The sequence below is a fragment of the Rhinolophus sinicus genome, chromosome 1 (genome assembly GCF_057876585.1).
Source record: "Rhinolophus sinicus isolate RSI-liver-muscle chromosome 1, RSI-T2T, whole genome shotgun sequence".
NCBI classification, from domain to species: Eukaryota; Metazoa; Chordata; class Mammalia; order Chiroptera; family Rhinolophidae; genus Rhinolophus; species Rhinolophus sinicus.
In genome coordinates, this window is record NC_142501.1 from 31,445,271 (window position 1) to 31,465,144 (window position 19,874).

At 37.7% G+C, this 19,874-nt stretch overlaps 1 protein-coding gene across 3 annotated transcripts in view; it reads left to right on the forward strand.

The window, feature by feature from the left end:
- Positions 1-17,450: 17,450 nt before the first annotated feature.
- Positions 17,451-19,874, forward strand: part of PTPRO (protein tyrosine phosphatase receptor type O) — a 200,197-nt gene continuing 197,773 nt past the window's right edge. The window contains exon 1 of one of the 3 annotated variants that reach the window (XM_019744758.3): positions 17,451-17,882. In XM_019744758.3, coding sequence (XP_019600317.3) covers positions 17,808-17,882 — 75 coding nt within the window. In that variant the 5' untranslated portion in view covers positions 17,451-17,807. The remainder of the gene's footprint in view (positions 17,883-19,874) is intronic. The other 2 variants (XM_019744759.3, XM_074325980.2) reach the window with 2 other exon arrangements.

The following is a 19,874-nucleotide window of genomic DNA, read 5'->3' on the forward strand; positions in this document are numbered from 1 at the left end:
TTTTCAGATGTGACAGCCATTCAAATCAATTTTCAAAATAAACTGTATTTGGGAACTTCCACTTCTCCCAAAGAGTAAGTAATAGTAACCAGATTGACCCTCCAGCCTCAAATTATGTTTTAAAATAGACATAATAAATAAAACAATGGTTTTCATAACACTGGAATTCAGGCATAAAGAACAGTGATTCACGACAAATGGGAAATAAGGTAAGCCTGTGACGACCCCAGCTTGCTTCCTGCCTTAAGAGAGTTTCCTGGCAGCTCAAGGGGGAGAAAGCTAGATGGAGTCAAGTGACCTTGAGTTGAGAAAACCAGCTGAGAGTCTGGGGAGACCAGAGTGGTTACAGTTTGTAGGACAGTAGCAGAGTAAGGAGAGCTCAAAGCAAGGGGACCTCAAATATTTCAGAGCATATATCCATAGATGATCAACATTATCAGTGCATTCATGTGCGGAAACTACCCACTTCTGGGAAAAACCACCTGAAAGGACTAAAAAAAGCGATAGTCAATAGTCACACAGGGTTGGCGATAGTCCACAACGCTCCCCAAACCCTGTCAATTCCCAACTGATAAAAGTACTAGGAGCATCTATTGTTTCAATATAGCTTTGGTGGGGAGCAGAGTGTAATTCTGACTGTCTAACTTGCCTGTCTGGCTGGTGCAGAAAACAGGTTCTGAGAGAATGGCAGGGAATTATTGCAGACTTAATCAGGAGGTGACGCTAATTACAGCTGTGCTAGAATGTAGCATTGGCTCCTAATATGCAGCTATTCTGCATATGGAAATGCTGTTTCTGTCTGCAGGGCTTCCACCCAATAACCAATTTTAGATTTAAAAAACCTTATTCACTGCTTTGATATCCTATCCAACATCACATCCAACGGGATACATTTATTGCCTAGGAAATGCAGCAATGAACTATTCCTACAATTCAGTGGTGTTTTATGTATCCATCACGCAGAAACACCAAGCACTAGAATTGCCTCTTCACTCATTATGGCACCAGCTGGCAGACAGCCCCTTAGATGTTGGGATGCTGTCTAATGGAATATGGTATATGTCTTGAACCAATCAAAAAACAATTTATGGAGCTGTTTCTACAAATTCATCAGGGACAGAGGTTATGCAGTTTCAACAAGCAAGCTGTCCCTTCCCCAAGATTGGCTACTGGCTGCCACCCCACTGCTGAGTGCCCAACCTGCCCACTGTATACGGTCAATGCTGAATCCTTCACATGGCACCAGTGTCCACATTTTGAACTTGCTACCTGGTGGCAGGTTGATCACATTGGAACTCCCATCCTGTCAGGCACGAGAACAATACTTTGTTCTCCGAATTGGTTTCTTTTCCTTAGGTCCAAATGTTATATATCTTTTTTTTAATATATCATATATATTAATTTCTCTTTATATCATTTCCAACATAGTCTCTATTCTCTGAAGGATGAGAGTTTTCTATGATGCTTAGGTGAAGCAAGAAAGAATGTGTTTGGCTCCCTTTGGTGCTTGAAAAGGTTACCTCCTCGTTGGAGATCAAGCTGAAAATTGATCCACTTCAGTTGTGTAGTTCCATGTCATGCCTTGTGTATTCTTATTATCTAGCTTCCTAACAGCAGTAGTTCAGAAATTATTTTATTCTATGTTCCTTATACAGTAGCCATAAAAGTAACTTGAAAAGAGTAGCAGGCAGAACTATTTTAAGAAAATAATGGATAAAGATCTAAAATTAAGACCATTTTTAGCATTAAAGTTGTAGTGATTGCTATTACTTAATTGAACTGTGAAATGCCCTCACTAAGTTCAGTTCCACTTGGCCTTTTCTTGTAATAAACAACTATTTGTCATGTAGTCACAGAACAAATTATAGTAAATATTTGGCACATACAGGCATATATAGTAGTGGGAGATGTTTCACTGAAATATTGAAGGTGATATATTCTGTAGGGTCCTGATGAATGCTTTCTGGATTTTTAAAATGATGGCTGGGCACAGTCATAGGTGAAAAAAAGTCACCTGTGATCACTCTGTTATGCCACCTGCTTTTAACCACTACGAACCATACCAGTATTTTTTTAGGAAACTGAGGTGGTGGGGGCTACAGCCAAAGAGTACACAGGGAGCTGGAGGAAGGCCTTGTAGTGGGACACCAGCCCTTTTCCCCTCTGTGGGGGGAGAAAGGGAAGGTATCATCTGACTACAGGCTTAGGTAGCTGGCAGAGGCTCTGAAACTAATGAAACCTAAGCTTCAAGACCCCTTCCAAAACTCTGGGGTGGGTCCTATTAACATGTTGTCATGGTCACATGTTCTTACAAATTTTGCAAAAGTAAGATTTTAAAATTTAATCAGTTACAACAACTGTCTGTTTCCACGCTGATTTCTTCTCCGTCATACAATCTACTCATCATCTCGCATGGCTTGGGAGTAACCTCAGGTATATTTGAAATCTGGCTGAGGGATATTTGAGCTGGAGAGGCATTTAGTTTGGATTCAGGAACATATTTATGTAGGTCACAGTCCCTTCCATGACATCGAAAGCCATGGTCGGTATATACAGCCTGACACTTACGTTCGCAAACTTGTTGCAATGATGTTGCTAGCCTTTTTGGATGTAAGAGGAATTATTCATTATGAATTTGTACTAACTGGACAGTTAACCAAGTTTACTATTTGGAAGTGCTAAAAAGGCTGAATGAAAAAGTTAGCTGACCTGAACTTTTCACCAACAATTCCTGGCTCTTGCATCACGACAATGCACCAGCTCACACGGCACTGTCTGTGAGGGAGTGTTTAGCCAGTAAACAAATAACTGTATTGGAACACCCTCCTGATCTGCACCCAAAGTCTTCTTTCTTTACCTGAAGATAAAGTAAATATTGAAAGGAAGACATTTTGATGACATTCAGGGCATTAAGTGTAATATGATGACAGCTCTGATGGCTATTCCAGAAAAAGAGTTACAAAATTGCTTTGAAGGGTGGACTAGGCACTGGCATCAGTGCATAGCTTCCCAAGGGGAGTATTTTGAAGGTGACCATAGTGATACTCAGCAATGAGGTATCTAGCACTTTCTCTAGGGTGAGTTTGTGAACATAATTGTCAGACCTCATAGGAATGGCTTCCAGATATCTTCAGTACCTTGTTAAAATGAATGTTATATCCTGTCAAAAATATTCTTAAAATGTGGCTTACACAATTATAAACAGATCATACATTTTTTCTTTTTTGATGGGGATTAAGCAAAATGGAATTAGAATTTCTGTATTTTTAGGGTCCAAACGAAACCACACTCATAAGGTAAATATGTATGGGAAATAAATGTTTTATGCATGCCAAATACTAATAACAAAATATAAATTTTGATCAGCCATGCTGAATTATATTTCTATTCTTCAATTGAAAATGATATTGCAATATTATTTTCAAATAAAGAGGCTACCAGAATATGCACTAAAACTGTAGGAAAAAATTGTAAATGCACGGCAGATTAAAGTGTACAATTTTTTCTGGATTTTTATAATGTTTCTGCCAATTATTAACTTAAAATTTTGTAATTTGTTGTGATTTCTTTTTCTCATTCTAAATAAATATTTACTTTTACACCTAACATTGTATTTTCAGTTTTTATTCTTTTTCTTTAAAAAAGTTCCCCAAATCATATGAGCTTTGAGGCCTTGGATCTACCTCTGGGCTCTGACGTTGCTTAGCATCAGTTGACCGGATCATTTCTTCCTCACCAACACACACTGCCAGGCTGTCATCAAATAAAGGGCCTAATGGTCATTCTACTTTGTTCTATTGTGAAGGTGACTTGGGAATTTGATTTTAATTACTTCTAGCGGCCAGAAATACAATTGTTCAGATTCAAGTTTCCATGACCCACAATATTATCAAGCTCTGAGGTATGACACATCACCCACAAATAAAACTGGGTCCATTTCAACAACCTGACTAAATGATGTAGAAGGATTTTTAAATATTTATTTTTAAAGAAAACTTGGCTACATTACACTTGTTTCTAAACTGTATACATGCTTTCACTCCTCAGCACCAATTTTATGGAATGTTTTGTTAATTATTTAGAAATATTACTTCACATAAAATATATAGATGAGGGGTAGTAGATTGTGGGGGGTGTCATCACTTTGTGAGGGGTATAAATGTCCAATTATTACATTGTTTTGTACACCTGAGACTAATTAAAATAAAATAAAATAAAATAAATAAATATATGTCAAAGTACTTTAAATTCTCTCTGATGCGATTTGAGGCTGGATAATAAATGAATAACTCTTTCTCTTTGTGATGGAATAAATTATCATGCTCTGAGATTTAGAACATCAGAAAGGACAAATGACAAAACACACACACACACACACACACACACACACACACACACACAAAGAATGCCCTAGAGAAAAAAATCTGTGCTTGCTTGAATAAGAAATATAAAACTGTTTTATTCCTGTAAGTTTTGGAATCAAATCATGTATAGATTTGGGTGTGTTTGTGTGAAAGGAAACAATTAAGATGCGTTTCTTGTATTCCTATCATCCTTATCTCTGTTAACTACGATAGGTTAATGGAGACATCTTCCCAGCTCCATTATTTTGATACAGATGTCACTAACTTCTCTCAGACATATTTTTAATTGCTGTTAGTTTCTAATGAAATTCATGATCCTGAGGGAAAGTAAACTCAATGAAGGATCTTTCTAGCTTATTGCAGACTACACAGTGCATATGTCTGATACTGACATAATTAATATTATTAAATAGACAGAAATTTATTCCAAGGGACCGACAAATTAAATGTATTAGATATTATACAGAATAACATATATTTTCTAAACTATCACCATCCCAGTGTAATATTTTGCAGCAATGTTTTCTTTTTTTTTTAAACACGGACAGAGACTACATTATTCACAACTCAAAAATTTATAGTCATTGTTATACTTGTATTTTGTTATAGCTTCTGAAACGTAATTGGCCAACTAAGATAATGGCATTGTTCTTAGTAATGTGGAGCTAGTTTGAGGGACCTTTTTCTAGATTGTTTGTTATGACAAAAATAATATATGACTAAATTTTAATATCTATTTCAAATGCATTCATTGTGTTCCCAATTATCCCAAATATTTCCATGTCTTTGTAAGTAATTCATCCATTCATTCTAAAATTAATATGTAATGTTACAAATCTTTTTTTAAATTGGTGGCCTTTTTGTATATTACTATTTCCGTGTTTTCCCGAAAATAAGACCTAGCCGGACAATCAGCTCTAATGCGTCTTTTGGAGCAAAAATCAATATAAGACCCAGTCTTATATTATGTTAGATAAGAACCGGTCTTATAGCAAAATAAGACCGGGTATTACATAATTTTTGCTCCAAAAGATGCATTAGAACTGATTGTCCGGCTAGGTCTTATTTTCAGGGAAACACGGTTTGTGTAAATTTTTTATGTATTATAAAGCTAATGGGCTCATTAAACATATTCTCAATGCAAATTTTTTCAGCATTATAAAAGTATGCAGAACAAATGTGAAAACTTACTTGTATATCCACTCTGTGTATTATATTGCCCTCTTCAGAAATCAATATGCCTGACAGGTTGTCATATCCGTTACATATGTGTATATTTTTGTACATGAGTGGGATTATATCATATATGTTGTTTTACAGCTTGCTCTTTTCCTTAACAATATGTTGGAAATCTTTACATTTAGGTATATTTAAGAGCACATCATTCTTTTCAACAATTTAGTAATATGAGATATTCTAAGTATTTGATCGGTTCCCTGGGATGGAACTTGGGTTGCTTTCCATATGGGTTTTTTCTGTGGGGGTCAAAAATTAACTTCTCTTCCACCTTTCTAAATTCTTTTGGCTGGGCTGATAATCAAATTAGCATGAGAAAGATTAACAGGAGGAAATGTCCAAAATTTCGTATGGATGTACATGTGGGGTGCCATAAAATATGAGACCTAAGGATGCATTGGGCAGTTGAGGTTTTTATGCCATTCAGGAGTTAAGGAGAAAAGATGGGTGATGGTTTGGGACTTCAAAGGGCAGGAAGGCAATTCACATGGAGATGAAAAAGCAAATGTATGGTAAATGTTTGCTTGGCCACCTTTAACTATGGGACACAAAGAGAGAACTATGAACAAATGGGCCATGCTAGCTTTTTCTCTATCAGGTACTAGTTTGTATTAAAATGTAGTTGTGATATATCTTCCCTCCTGGAGCAGGTCCTCTATCTAAATCCTTTTTAGGCAGGTAAAGGGGGGAGGGTCAAAGTTTCTTTCTGAGTCTTTTGTTTCTTAAATGCAACCCGGTTAAAATAGTCAATATCCCAAAGAGGCATATTTTGGGTGGCAGACTCTATTCCCCTTTACTTTCCATAATCGACTATTATAAGCAACACTGCTGAGACCATTTATTTCCATCCATCTTGTGTATATGTAGAAGATCTTTAGGACAGATTCATAAATGTAAATTAGCTGAGGTAAAGAGTATGAATGTTTCATATTTTAATTCCTCCAAAATGATCCCCACGTTTACATTGTAACCAATAGTTTATAAGAGGTTTTTTTACATCCTTAGAAACCCTGGATAATGTCATTTAAATTAATGAGACACATAATATATACTTAATACACACACTATAATTAGCATGCTCTTGATCACCAATGAGGTGGAACAGCTTTTTTTTTCAACATTTACCTCACCTTGCAGTTATCGTCTTAAAAATGACTATACGTAACTCTGAGATTTTACATTTAAGCAAATGAAAACAAGGATTCTTAGTATTAAGGATAGGCCAGTATATTTAGTTTAGGATGGAGAACCCAATAATGTTTGATATGGATCAGTGGAGACCTACAAGAATTAGTAGCTTCAAGAGTAAAGCAGTGAGGTTCCCAGGACATCTTTTAGCTATTCAAGGTCATTGCCAAAGGACCCCATGATTCCAATATTTAATTGTCTTCCTAAACTCAAACTAACTCTTTTGACTTTATACAATCTTTGGATGTCTTAGTAATGAGTTTTTTAAAAATCATTTTTATAACACAGTTTCTGAACATGAAATTTTGCTAATATTGCTGTGGTTACAAAACAGAATAGATGCATGCGTGTTTCATTTTTGTGTACTTTCAAGTCTCTAAAAATAGTTTTCACACTTGCTTTCTGATAAAAAATCCAAATGAGAGTTTTTCAAAACATACAGAGTAGAAAAATAATAAAAATGAATAATGTTTATAACCACAGGACCTAGCCAGAAATACTTGATACATAGACACTTAATAAATACCTATTGGATAAAAGAATAAATGAACTGAGTGGGAGATTTTGTCTACTGAAGGATTAGCTAATGATAAAATAAATACTAAGCCAAATAAGACTGAAGACATTATTGACAAAGTGTTTAATAAAGCATATATACATATAAAAAGTTTTGTTTTGGTCCATATTATATGTACATATTCAGATTGCTCTCCATTAAGTTAGATTATGATATTTATAAATTGATTATACTATCATATAGATATTAAAAAGATTATACTATCATAAATAAATGTTAAAGAGAAGCTCTCCACAAACTTATGTACAGGTAGAAAATTTGTCTTAAAGCAGGATTTTTTGTTTTTAGAGAGCCTATTGCTGCTTTCTGCAAAGCCAGAAGATGAAACTCAGATTAAATCTCAGTCCCTAGATTTCTTCCCTTCTGTATGTACACTCTCCCTTGGTGATCTCAGACAATTTCAATTTTAAATACCATTTTATATACCTAAGACGCCTAAATGTATTACTTCAATGCAGACTGGAGTAACCTCACTTTCAGAATGATTTGTGTAATTCTTATTCAACATCTCTACTTAGGTGTCTAATAAAAATTCAAAATTAACATGTCCAAAAGTGAGTTCCTAATCATCTCTGAGAAGCTGGACCACCTCAGTCTTTCTTTTTCCAAAAGATGGCAAGGCCATCCTATCTGTCTAGGCCAAAAACCTGGGTGTCACCTTAATTTCTCTCTGTTACTCATTCTATCAAATTCATATATAATTCTTGTGCAAATCTTGTTTTCCTTCCTCCAATAACCTACCTAGACTCATCTTTCTCAGCATCCCCACTACACATTATTTCTTACCTGTGTTATCCAACAGCCTTCTAATTGGTGTTCCAAGAGCATGTTCCCAATACAGAAGCCAAGTGAACATGTAAGTTAGATAACATCACTCCTCTGCTCAAGACTCTCAACTGGTTTCCTATTGCTTGAGTTAAAAGCCAAAGTCCTTTCTCAACCTTTGATCTCCACAGTCCTCTGCAATCTTCTTTGAATATCCCCACTCTCATGTACTACCAATGTTCCCATACACCTTCCACCACTGGCCTCCTTGCTGTTTCATAAATACGTTAGGGACATCGCTGCTTTCTAGGTTCTCTTCCTTCTGCTTAAATGTTCCTCTGGATTCTGAGCACTAGGACACACAGTAAATGCACAATAGATATTTGTCAAATAACTTAAAGAATTGTAATTTAAGATCCATGTTAATTGAATTTGCTTTATCAAAAGGACAGACATTTAAATTGTTCATACAGTACCAGAACTTAAGAACATGATCAAAGATCAATGCGGTCCTATAAAAATGACACAGAAACAACATTGAAGAGGTTTATATAATCTAAAAGGCAACAATAAAAACATCAAAAAGGATAATTATGCCAATTTATAATAAGATATTAAAAGGATAAAATCTGGACGACTTTTTGGAGATGAGTTATTAGATATAACACCAAAAGCACAATCCATGAAAGAAAAAATTTGTAAGTTGGACTTGATTAAAATTAAAAATTTCTGCTCTGTAAAACACACTATGAAGGGAATGAAGAGACAATCCACAGACCAGGAGAAAATAACTGCAAAACACATGTCTTATAAAGGACTTGTTTCCAAACTATACAAAATTTTTTTAAAACTCAGCAATAAGAAAGCAAACAACCCAAATTAAAAAATAAGCCAAAGACTTTAACAGACATCTCCAAAGAAGATACACAGATGGCAATTAAGCATATGAAAAGATGCTCAACATCTTATCTCTTAAGAATTGCAATTTAAGAGACAATGAGATACCACCACATACCTAATAGAATGGGGGAAAATCCAAAACGCTAACAATACCAAATGATGATGGTAAGGAGGTAGAGCAACAGAACTCTCATTCGTTGCTGGTGGGAATGTGCCACTTTAGAAGACAGTTTGGCAGTTTCTCATAAAGGTAAACATACTCTTACCTCATGACCCAGCAATCATACTTACATACTTTCAACTCCAATTGGGTTGAAAACTTATGTTCACACAAAGACCTTCACATGAGTGTTTGGAGTAGCTTTATTCCTCTCTGAATGACTGTGAGAAAAGGGTTTGACTGGGTTTGGGGAGCTGAGGGATGGGATTGGACTGTGACTGCAGGACATGGATTTCCAGGAGACATGAACTAAGTGTGTAGAAGTGAAGCAGCAATGGAGGGAAAACCAAGCAGACAAACAAAATGAGTGAGAGACAGTGTGAAGGTTATGAGCAGGTATAAGACAACTTGAAATCTCAACAGAGCAAGTAGATTCTAGAGGTGTGAGGAGGGATCTGGAGAGTTTCTCTTGGTGCCAACATGTGGCCAGCATACTGTCTATGGCATGGCTCTTGGGTGTTAGTAAGTTGTTAAGGGCTCAGAGAAGTTTCGAGCATGCCCTTAACCTCACAGATCTTATCTTTCTTCTGTATTCACTCACTTCCTTTCCAAATATGCCAGTCATTTAAATTCTACTTTTACTAGAACTTTCAATCCCTTGATCTTATTTTCCAATCAAATTTACTGAGAAGTGCACTCAGACCAGTTTTTCCAAAGGATTCAGTTCTGATCATGTCACTCCTCTGTTTCAAATAGTTCAGTAGACCCAGTTTCCCTACCTGGGCCTTTGAAGATGATCTCCTAGTCTAAATACAGCTTTCCAATTTTCAGATCATGGTCTAAAGTGGGTTGGCAGGTGCTCTTTTATTTCTTGCAGATGAGCAGGAACCAAGGCTTCTTCCATCTTGCGGTTCTTCACTTCTGTAGGTACTTAGAGTCGTCTCTATTCAGGATGAGAAAAAGACAGTGAGGATTGTATACGGAGGTTTTTATGGACCAGGCCTGGAAATAGGCATCTCTTCTGTCACATTCCCTGGTCCGACTCAGACTTATCTCAACACTTAACTGCAAGAGAAACTGGGAAATGGAACATAGTTGTGTGCTCCCAGGAAAAAAGAAACAGATGTAGCTATTGAACAAAGGACTTTCTGCACATCAATCTTATTACCCCAACTCTTTAACTGTACTCTTATTTTAGGACACCCACTGGGCTTTCCAGATTCCAGGATTCCAATCCTGTGCTTGCAGAGTTTACATTTTAATGAGGGAGAGATTCTTTAAGCAAATAGTGATAAAAAAAAAAAAATCAGAAATAAAAATACTAGATGGGATATGAAACCTTAAACTATGGGGTTAGGGTGAGGAAATGAAGTTTGAGCAGAGATCAGATTAAAGAGAGGAGAAGAGCATTCCAGGCAGAGAGAACAGCACATGTCTGAGTGTCAGGAGGAAGCATGGTATGCATGACTTTTAGAAGTCCAGAGAGCAAAGGAGATGGAGGTGTGACAAGAGACTTGAGATTCAGATAAAGGGCTGATGGCCTTATTGGCCACACTGATGTTTTCATCAATATCCCAGAAGTATTTGGAAGCCATTGGTTGGATTTATATAAGAGAGTCAGAGCGATCATACTTAAGTTTCAAAACCTGGTGCCAAATGGCTGCAGATAGAAATATTTTTCTGTTGTGCTTCAGGGTGAAATAGAGTGAGCTGAAGAGGCTACAGGTAGACTTTTGCAATTGGGAAGGTGTTGCAATTGTTCAAGCAAAAAATAATGGTAATTTGAACTGGGATAGAGGTAGTTGGGATACAGAGAAGTGAGTTGATATAAGAAATATTTCAGAGGTAAAATGACAGGATATTGAATCAAATTGGATATGATGTCATTGGAGGTAAAGAAAAAAAGGAATCAAAGATGACTCCCTGTTTTCTGGCTTGTGCATATGGTTTGGTGTTGGTATCATTTATGAAGATAGGAAATTATGGGGCAATTATTGCAAATTCAGTTCCAAACCTTTAAATTTTGAGTTGTTTTAAACATTCGAACAATATGGGTCCACATGGATCAAAAGACTGCTCTGTGAAGTCTGCTTATATAGCCCTGTGGATCGTCTGCATAGGTAGGGATTGAAGACATGGCCATAGATTAGACTGGCTAAGGTAAGAACACAGAGGAAAATAGGAGCATTTTGGATTAAGCATTGAAAATTTCAACTTTAAATGCACAGGAAAGGGAAAATGATGAGCAACAGAGATATCAAAAGAACAGCCAGAGATGTTGAAGGAAAACCATGGATGTGCATGTTTATGGAGGCAGAGATGAGAGTCAGGAAGGAGGGAGTAGCCAACATAGTATATATGCTCCCAAGAGATTCCCTGTGACCTTAGTGAGAGCCATGCTGGTGAGATGATGGGAGTAGCAGCTAGACCAGAGTGTTTTGAAGCGGTAGTAGATAATGAAAAAGAATGGAGACAGAGAGTATACACAACACTTTGGAAAATATTGCTGCAAAGGCCCAGTGATGGGGGGTAACAGATGGGGAGAAAGATAAGGGAGCAGCCAAGGACATGGATGGTTCAGTGAAGGTTTTCTTTCCTTCAATTATAAAGATATGAACATGGTTCAAAAGCCAAGGGATGGAATACATTAAAAGGGAGAGGTTAAAAATAGGGGGGCAGAGAAAGCTGAAAGAAATAGGCTCTAGAAAATAGGTGGTACAATTAGTCTTAGATGGTTAATGAGAGAGAGCTTCTTGTTTTTAGTAAGAAAGATGGGAACAGATATGAGTGGGGCTATGAGCGAGGGAAGATAAAAAAAGTTGTCACTTAATGGCCTCTGTGTCCTTTGCAAATTAGAAGGTGAAGCCAAAGCACTGAAGGGATCTGCAGGCAAAGGTTTGGAGGTTTGAGCTGAGTAGAAAAGGTTGGAAATGATCCTTATTAGCATAAAATAGGGAGTTATCAGAGAAAGACCAGAGGCTTAATATATATTGATCCCTGATTGGATTTCATTCAAATCATCCTGTATACATATGTTAAATGCTTGCCATTATAATTTCTCTGCATTATCAAATTACCAAACAGAACAGATGGAATCTCCACATTCAACTTCCTCTCCCAAATTGTTCTTCTTACAGATAGCCACACTATACAAGCATTTCTAGAAATGTACAGCTTCCCAGTTATGCATTTTTTTCATGACCCTTAATGAGGAGGATGTTCTTTCCTTGGTCACTGGAATTTCTTCCAGAATACTCATGTCTTCTTCAAAATGTTTCCTCTAGATTCTTCTGCTAAGACAGGTAGCGGCACCAATCTGTCAGTGGATCCCCTGCCCCTCTTCAGACTGTAGACATCTTCACCCCTGTGCTCACAGAGTTGAGAATATTATTAACTCTGTAATTTTTTGCATGAATATTGATTTGGTGTGATTGATTGGAAGTAAAATTGTCAATGCAAAGTTATTATGCCTATTTGTAAAACTCTTATCAGTCAAAGCAATGCATTTTCAAAATATGTGATTAATGTTTTCATAGTTCCTACATAGCACATGAAATCACCATGACCGATTCCATAATTATACATTTGAAACCACTTTTTAAAAGATATATATGTAGACTTTATGTGTAACACACAGTGGACAGAAAATGTTGCATTACATCTTTAATTCGAAGGGAAGTAAAGAAGGCAGGCTCGGCAGGCACCATTTCCATTTAGCAAACGACATGTCTTGCTTTATTGAATCATTATATATAAGTTCCAGTCATGTTTTTTGCCAGGCTAAAGTGAATCCTTCCCATGCAGAATCTTAATGCTTTAAATTATAATCAGTCAAGAAATCTAGTTATGAAGAAAAGCTAGGTGAGTGAATGATAACAATGTCTGGAATGGCTCAGAAAAAAAAATATTATAAAAGCCAATTAGGCAATGCACCACATATAAACAAAATATGAGATAAACCTGCATAACTTAAGGCTATTGAATGTCTTTAATTTTTTACATTTGTATGGAAATTAACAACACACATTAATCCTAGGATATACCTGAAAGAGGGAATAGTATTGAAAATTGGCTATCTGCCTTCCTAATTTAGGGTCATTCATTTTACAGCTTGCAGTTGGTGTCCAGTGACAAATACCTGCTGAAGTTCTTTTATCCCTTTGAGCAGATGATTTTGTGTCTTAAAATCTATGCCCTATAATGTAATATTCTTATTTGATTTTCCTTAAAACTTTGTAAGAATCGTTTTTTGTTTTTTTTAAATAGATCCCTTAATAGGAATTTTTTAGGAAGAAAAAAAGAGGCAATGGGAAAAGAGTCTCCAAAAGCAAAAATGACCTTCTACAGTGAATTTCACTGTTTCTCAAAAGTGGCAAAAATGCTATGTGCTGGCAGTTGAAACATGCTATTCACCTGAGGGCCGTCTGTCAATCATTCCCATTTTGAAAGACACAGAATTTATGAATTGTGAACATTCTTTTAAGTGAGAACCCAATGTTCATCAAGAGGAAAACTAAAACAAATGCTCCAATGAACTGAAAATCAAAATGCTGCCTGGTTATCTGATTTTAGTAATCTATTACACATCATCTACAGCTCATACGTGATAATAACTGTCATATGTGAGTTACGGATGACACACTGCATGGCAGTCACTGGGCTTTTCAAGTGGAATATAGTCTGGAGACCGATGGCTTGGGTTTTCATCTGCGCTCCATAGAAAGTGAATTATTTGTCATTGATAAATACAACTCTCTAGTAACGGAACTGCTGACAGCCTCGTAGGCGATTTCAGTCATGGAAGCCAGGGCTAAACACATCGAACTGCATTAGAGTTGGTCCCTGGGGTACAGAATGGAGCCTCATGGGCAAGAGCACTGAAAGGATTCCATCTGACTCCTCATTAAACCTCTCAGAGGGATCAGGTCTCCTGCTTGCCGCCAATATTGCTTCTCTTTCCATAGAAAAGATAGGTGCGAAGGAACTACACAGGCATAGGTACAGTTTTAGATGTTTAGGAAAAGGCTGCTTTTCCTAACAAAAACAAAGCCTCCTATAGATTTAAAAAAGATCTTCCAGTCTCCTGATCATTAAAAAACCTTACTATTATTTCCAAAGGAAATAGAGAGCTTTATTTCAGTTTGTGAGAATTCACTTTTAAACGCTTGTCTTAGGGCATGTAAAAGACCCTGTTTTTTTCTGCATTTATCTTTTCTCCGTGAGAATAAGCATTATGGGGAAAATAGTTGGTGATAATGATCTCAGCCTCTTTCTGACAGTATTGTTGGAGTAACGAAATCAGAACAAACATTTTGAAGCGATTGGTGAAGCATACATTACTACTTGCATTATATGTCGCCCATGGCCATTCTTGTTGATTTGGAATCTTGACAATAGCATAAGATTTACCATACTTTGGAATTATTGCATTGGAAAACCAGTCAATAGTTTCAAAGAAACACACAGCACACTCTATAGATTGAAAACTCCATACTGCTGATGATACAGCATTCACATTCTTTTGGGAGTCTCTCCTAGGAAAATTCACAAGACTGTTATTGTTTTAAGTGCAATAAAAACAAAAGGAACTATTTTTTCCAGCAACAGCTATGTGAAATACTTTATTCTGGAGAGAAAATTTTCTGTGATTATGAAATAATACCTTCAGTCTTCTGCCATCTAATCACAGTGTTACTTAATGAAGTATTAATAATGCTAATTACTAATACTTCACTGAGGAATGCTTTACTGCTTACTGTTCACTGTTATTGTTCCCTAAAAGTGGTCCACATGTTTGTATGTCCAAGGGCATAAATAGCTAAGCAAATTTTGACATAAGTGATGGATAAAAATATAGAAAGATGACAAAGCAAAATATAATTATATAAAAATATGCATCACTGTGAAAGTTCTTTTGAAATTCACAAGGTGAATGTATGATCAGTGGAATTGCTTTCTAATGTCCTACATATATCAGTTAAGCTTAGATCCATGCATCTACACACATGCAAGTCACAGAAAAACATGAATATCTTCATGTATGTCTGTAATCCACAACATGGGCTCCACCTGCTTTAAAATCAAATTCTATTCAAAAGAAGAATTATTGGCAACTAGTATGTATGATTTTTGCCACTGGTCTAAACATATCTTTAGTTCCAGACATTAGATGACTTTAGTGCCACTTTTGGGAGTGGGTGGGAATAGAATGCTGCTTTCAGGAGTTTCAACATAAAAGGAAAATATGTTAAACCAAAGCCCCTACAAGTTCAGTCCCAAGGATAAAATTTTCAGATAGCCTATGCGTCTGACCCAGAGGGAGGGAGAAGCAAATCATATTTTGCTAAAAGAAAGAGAAGGTCCAAGCCAACAAAGAGTGGGTATACATACACTAAAGTGAGCATATGAGGAAAGAGGAGGTGACAACAAAAGAAGCTTTTAAAAGAAGACAGCAAAAGCACTATTCTCACATAAATTCAGACTGCTATTCTATATTTATACACATGAGGATTCAGTACACGTATCTACTCATGTAAATATATCCAACCTAAACCTTTCTCAGACACACATATACATAGGAACCAAGTGATTAGTGTTTGGTCACTGCTCATCTAGCATAAGGCTGAATAAACATAGCTCTGAGTCCCTTTCTATGCCACTGCTCCCCAACTGTGTGACTGAGACAAAGTTGTAGCCTAAACTCCTATATTCGTGACCAATGTCACCGTGCCTGTGTCCTAGTGCCCAGGCACATCCCCAAGACAAACAGAAAGTCCCATTTTTGGCAAGGCACAGCAAGGATAATTTATACTATGGTAAGGAATGGTTTATATTTGAATAGTGTACTCCATAGTTTATTTTGACAGGTATCTTTCAAAAATACACAAGGGGACATAACTAATTTGGGGATGCATAGCTTGGAAGTAGTTGCCCAAGCTTCTAAAAAGTTACATATTAGTTATTTATGAATAATTCACACTTGTTAAAAAGTAGATGAGTGAAGATGGACAAAAGGTACAAACGTCCAATTATACAATAAATGTAGAGGATGGTGACTATAATTAGTAATAATGTATTAAATATTTGTAAGTTGCTAAGAGAGTAAATCTTAAAAGTTATTATGACAAGAAAAAATTTGTAACTATGTGTGGTGATGGGTGTTAACTAGACTTGCTGTGGTGATCATTCCATGATATATGCAAATATTGAATCATTGTGTTGTACACCTGAAACTAATATATTATATGTCAATTATATCTCAATTAAAAAAATAGTACAGAAAGGTCCCATTTACCCATTACCTAGTTAGTGAAGTATCAAAACCAGGAAACTGACGTTGGCACAGTTCACAGACCTGATTCAGATTTCACCTGTTTTACATGTACTCATTTGTGTGTGTGTGTGTGTGTGTGTGTGTGTGTGTGTGTACACGTGTGTGCGCTTCTGTGCAATCTACCTCTTGGTAGATTTTTAAAATTACTACCACAATCAAGATACAGAACTGTTTCATCACCACAAAGAGCCCTAACATTACTGCTTTTTAATTACACACCCTCCTTGTCCCCTCCCCCACTCATACATTACTGGTGGGAATGTAAAATGACATAACCACTCTGGAAAAGTTCTATAGTTTCTTTAACAAACAAACACTTTTTAAAGTATATCTGTTTAAAAACATATGTCATATGTTTTGATTTCCCCCCTCCCCATATTCCACTTCAGGTGACCTGAGACTTTGGTACCAAAGAGTAATCCTTGAAATTTACAAGAACTTCTGATTACAAATGGAATATGTATATACTTGTTTTATTTCCTCCTTGGTGAGTATGGGATGAAGAGAATGAGTGTTTAAATGGGATGGAGAGAATGGAAGAGGGGAAGGTTCTCTGTCTCTCTCTCTCTCTCTCTCTCTCTCTCTCTCTCACACACACACACACACACACACACACACACACACACACAGGCACACCATGCACTCCATCACTGTTACAACCAATACTCCCTTCCAATTGTTACTAGTCCTTTATAACCGCAATTGAGAGTAGATGTAGGAAAATTAAGAGGGGATTGGGATCTGATCCCCGTCTTGCTCAACAGGAATCAGGGAAACCCCACAGAACTCCTGAGTCCCTGAAACTGTGGAAAGGGTTGGGGCAGAGCCTGGAGAGGGGCTGTCCAGCGATAAGAGGCGGCGGGAGGACCCTGGTGGGAGGGCTGAGGGGCGGCTGTCACTTTATGAGTCCGCAGCCCGGAGGAGAATATCCCTGCTGCCAAAGGGCCCGGGCCGGCTGCGCGCAGGGTCCCCGCCTCTCGCTCACCACGTGGACCCCGCGCCTCCTCCGGCTGCAGCGGTGGCGGCGGCAGAGCCTCGCCCACTCCAATCCCCACCCTCTCCATCCTTAGCTGTTATAGAACAGCAGCGCCTGGCACGTTCCCGGAGGACCCGGGCTCAAAACACGAAAGGGAGCAGGCGCCAGGGGACTGGAACGACAGCATGCGCCCGCTGGGAGCAGCCTCGTCGCCCAAGGTCTGAGGCTGCAGCCCCAGTTCGCCATTGTGAGCCGCCGCCCGGGGAGCCTTCGCACCACCGTCCCTCCGGGTCCAAGTCCGCGCCGCGATGGGGCACCTGCCCACGAGGACGCGCGGCGGCCACCGCCTCCTGCCTCTGCTCGGGCTCTTTGTGCTGCTCAAGGTAGGGAGTTCCCCGAACCCCACCGGGGCCGTCCTGCCTGAGCCGTCTCTCCCGCGCCCTCCCTCTGCCTGGAGGGAACCACGCGCCCCGGGGAGCGATGGCCGGGCCGCCCGTAGCTCCGACCGTGCAGCCTGGCGCACGCTTTGTTGTCCTTGCGTGAGCGTGTTCCCCGCGGTCTTAAGGGATAGTGTGGAAGAATACGGAAGTTTGCTGCTTCCAGCTTTCACCCTTTGTGCTCTTTTACCGCCGCTGGTATCCACATCAGTGGGGACTTGTTGGATAATGCTTTCTTGGGCAAAAGGAGGTCACTTTTCCTTCTGGTCGGTACATACTGCACCCCAATGCTGCTTAACCTTTCTGTCCTCCCCCAACCGGGTGTGCGCCTGCTTTGTCTTAATTTACCTTCTGCTGGAATCATACACTGAGGGCTGAGCTCCCTGGCCGCCAATGGACTGATGGGGGTGGGTCGTGAGCATGGTTTTCTTTTAAAAAGGAGTGTCAGCTTGAGCTTAGAGAGGACTCCTCTCCCTTCTGAAGTCCTCGTCTTCAACCTGAGAATACCCTTTACAAAGTCTCTAGACTTTCCCTAATTTCACTACTATGTATTTACAGAGGATGCTACCTCTAAATTTCAATGGCAGAAAAATCTGTGTAATCAACTTTTTCGTGTCTTCTTTGGAATATCCTGCGTCAGGTTTTACTTTGAGGAAAAGGAAAAGGAAAAGGAAAGGGGCTGCTTAAAAAAAAAAAAAAAATCCTAGTTGGACAACTATACTGTTCATAAAAAATTTTAAAGAAATGTAAGCTGGATGTTTTATTGGAAAGTGGTGTGAACTTATGAGGTAATTGTCTACTGCTTGTGTCTTCAGTGGGTCCACTTTAGTTTTGTCATTAGTCCTTTCTTTGCATTCTCAGCAAAGCAAACTCAAGTGTCTACTGGTTATAGGGAGCTATTCTTTCAGCACCACAGTGATGGCATAATGATATTCTCAGCGACTGTAATAGAGATTTGTCTTGGTCCACATAATAGGTGTATTCCTGCACATTTGTAGATTACTGTCAATTTTGGTAAACTGCATCACATAGGAAATACATGATAAAGCTTGTCATTTAAATAAATAGTGTAATAGGACAAATAATTTTGTAAAGCAAATCATTACTCTTTATTTTATGTAAATGCAGTGTTTTATGTCACTTGAATATAAAGTATACCAGAGAAAGGGGGGAAATATACATATACTGAATACCCACTATGTGTCAGTCTTCCTTAGAAATGGATGAAACATTAATGGGTGCAAATGTTTTCTTATCATAGACAAAACATTGCTTGCATGCACCATTAATTATGAATGCTTGACAAGGAGATTGTGAAACAGGACCAATAAATTAAGAACAGCGTCAATTTTATATATTCCATATTTTCAGGGAGAAACAGCAAGAGAGTGCATAAAGAAGAATCTAAATTGTATTTAATATATTTTTACATTTTTTCTTAAGTTATAAATAATAATTTTATTTAAAATCTGGTAAATAATAAGCTTGGTCATATGTTTTCACTCTGGAAGGTTGCTGCTTTTTTTTAGCACACACCACAATGTGTTAGACTTAAGTTTTCTATTAATTGTTCTATTTGTCAAATTCTGTCATGACTATTTGTACATGCAACACTTGTCATGAATCCAAAGTGACAAATTGAATCACTACACGTTTTACTAAGGAATAGCTAAGATATATATGTATGACATCTGATCCAAATCCAACCTTCGGCACAATTGCAGGGTTTTATTTGAATTCTTCTTAATGAGAATTCCAGAAAAGGTCATATAATGAGTTTGAGAGTTGGGGTAGAGTGCCGCAAATAAAATGTAAAAAATGTGACAAAAGTTCTAATTAAAACTTGATATTGGAATGAAACAATACAGTCAGTGATGACATAATGGTATTCTCAGTGACTGTAATAGAGGTTCATCTTGGTCACATAATAGGTGTATT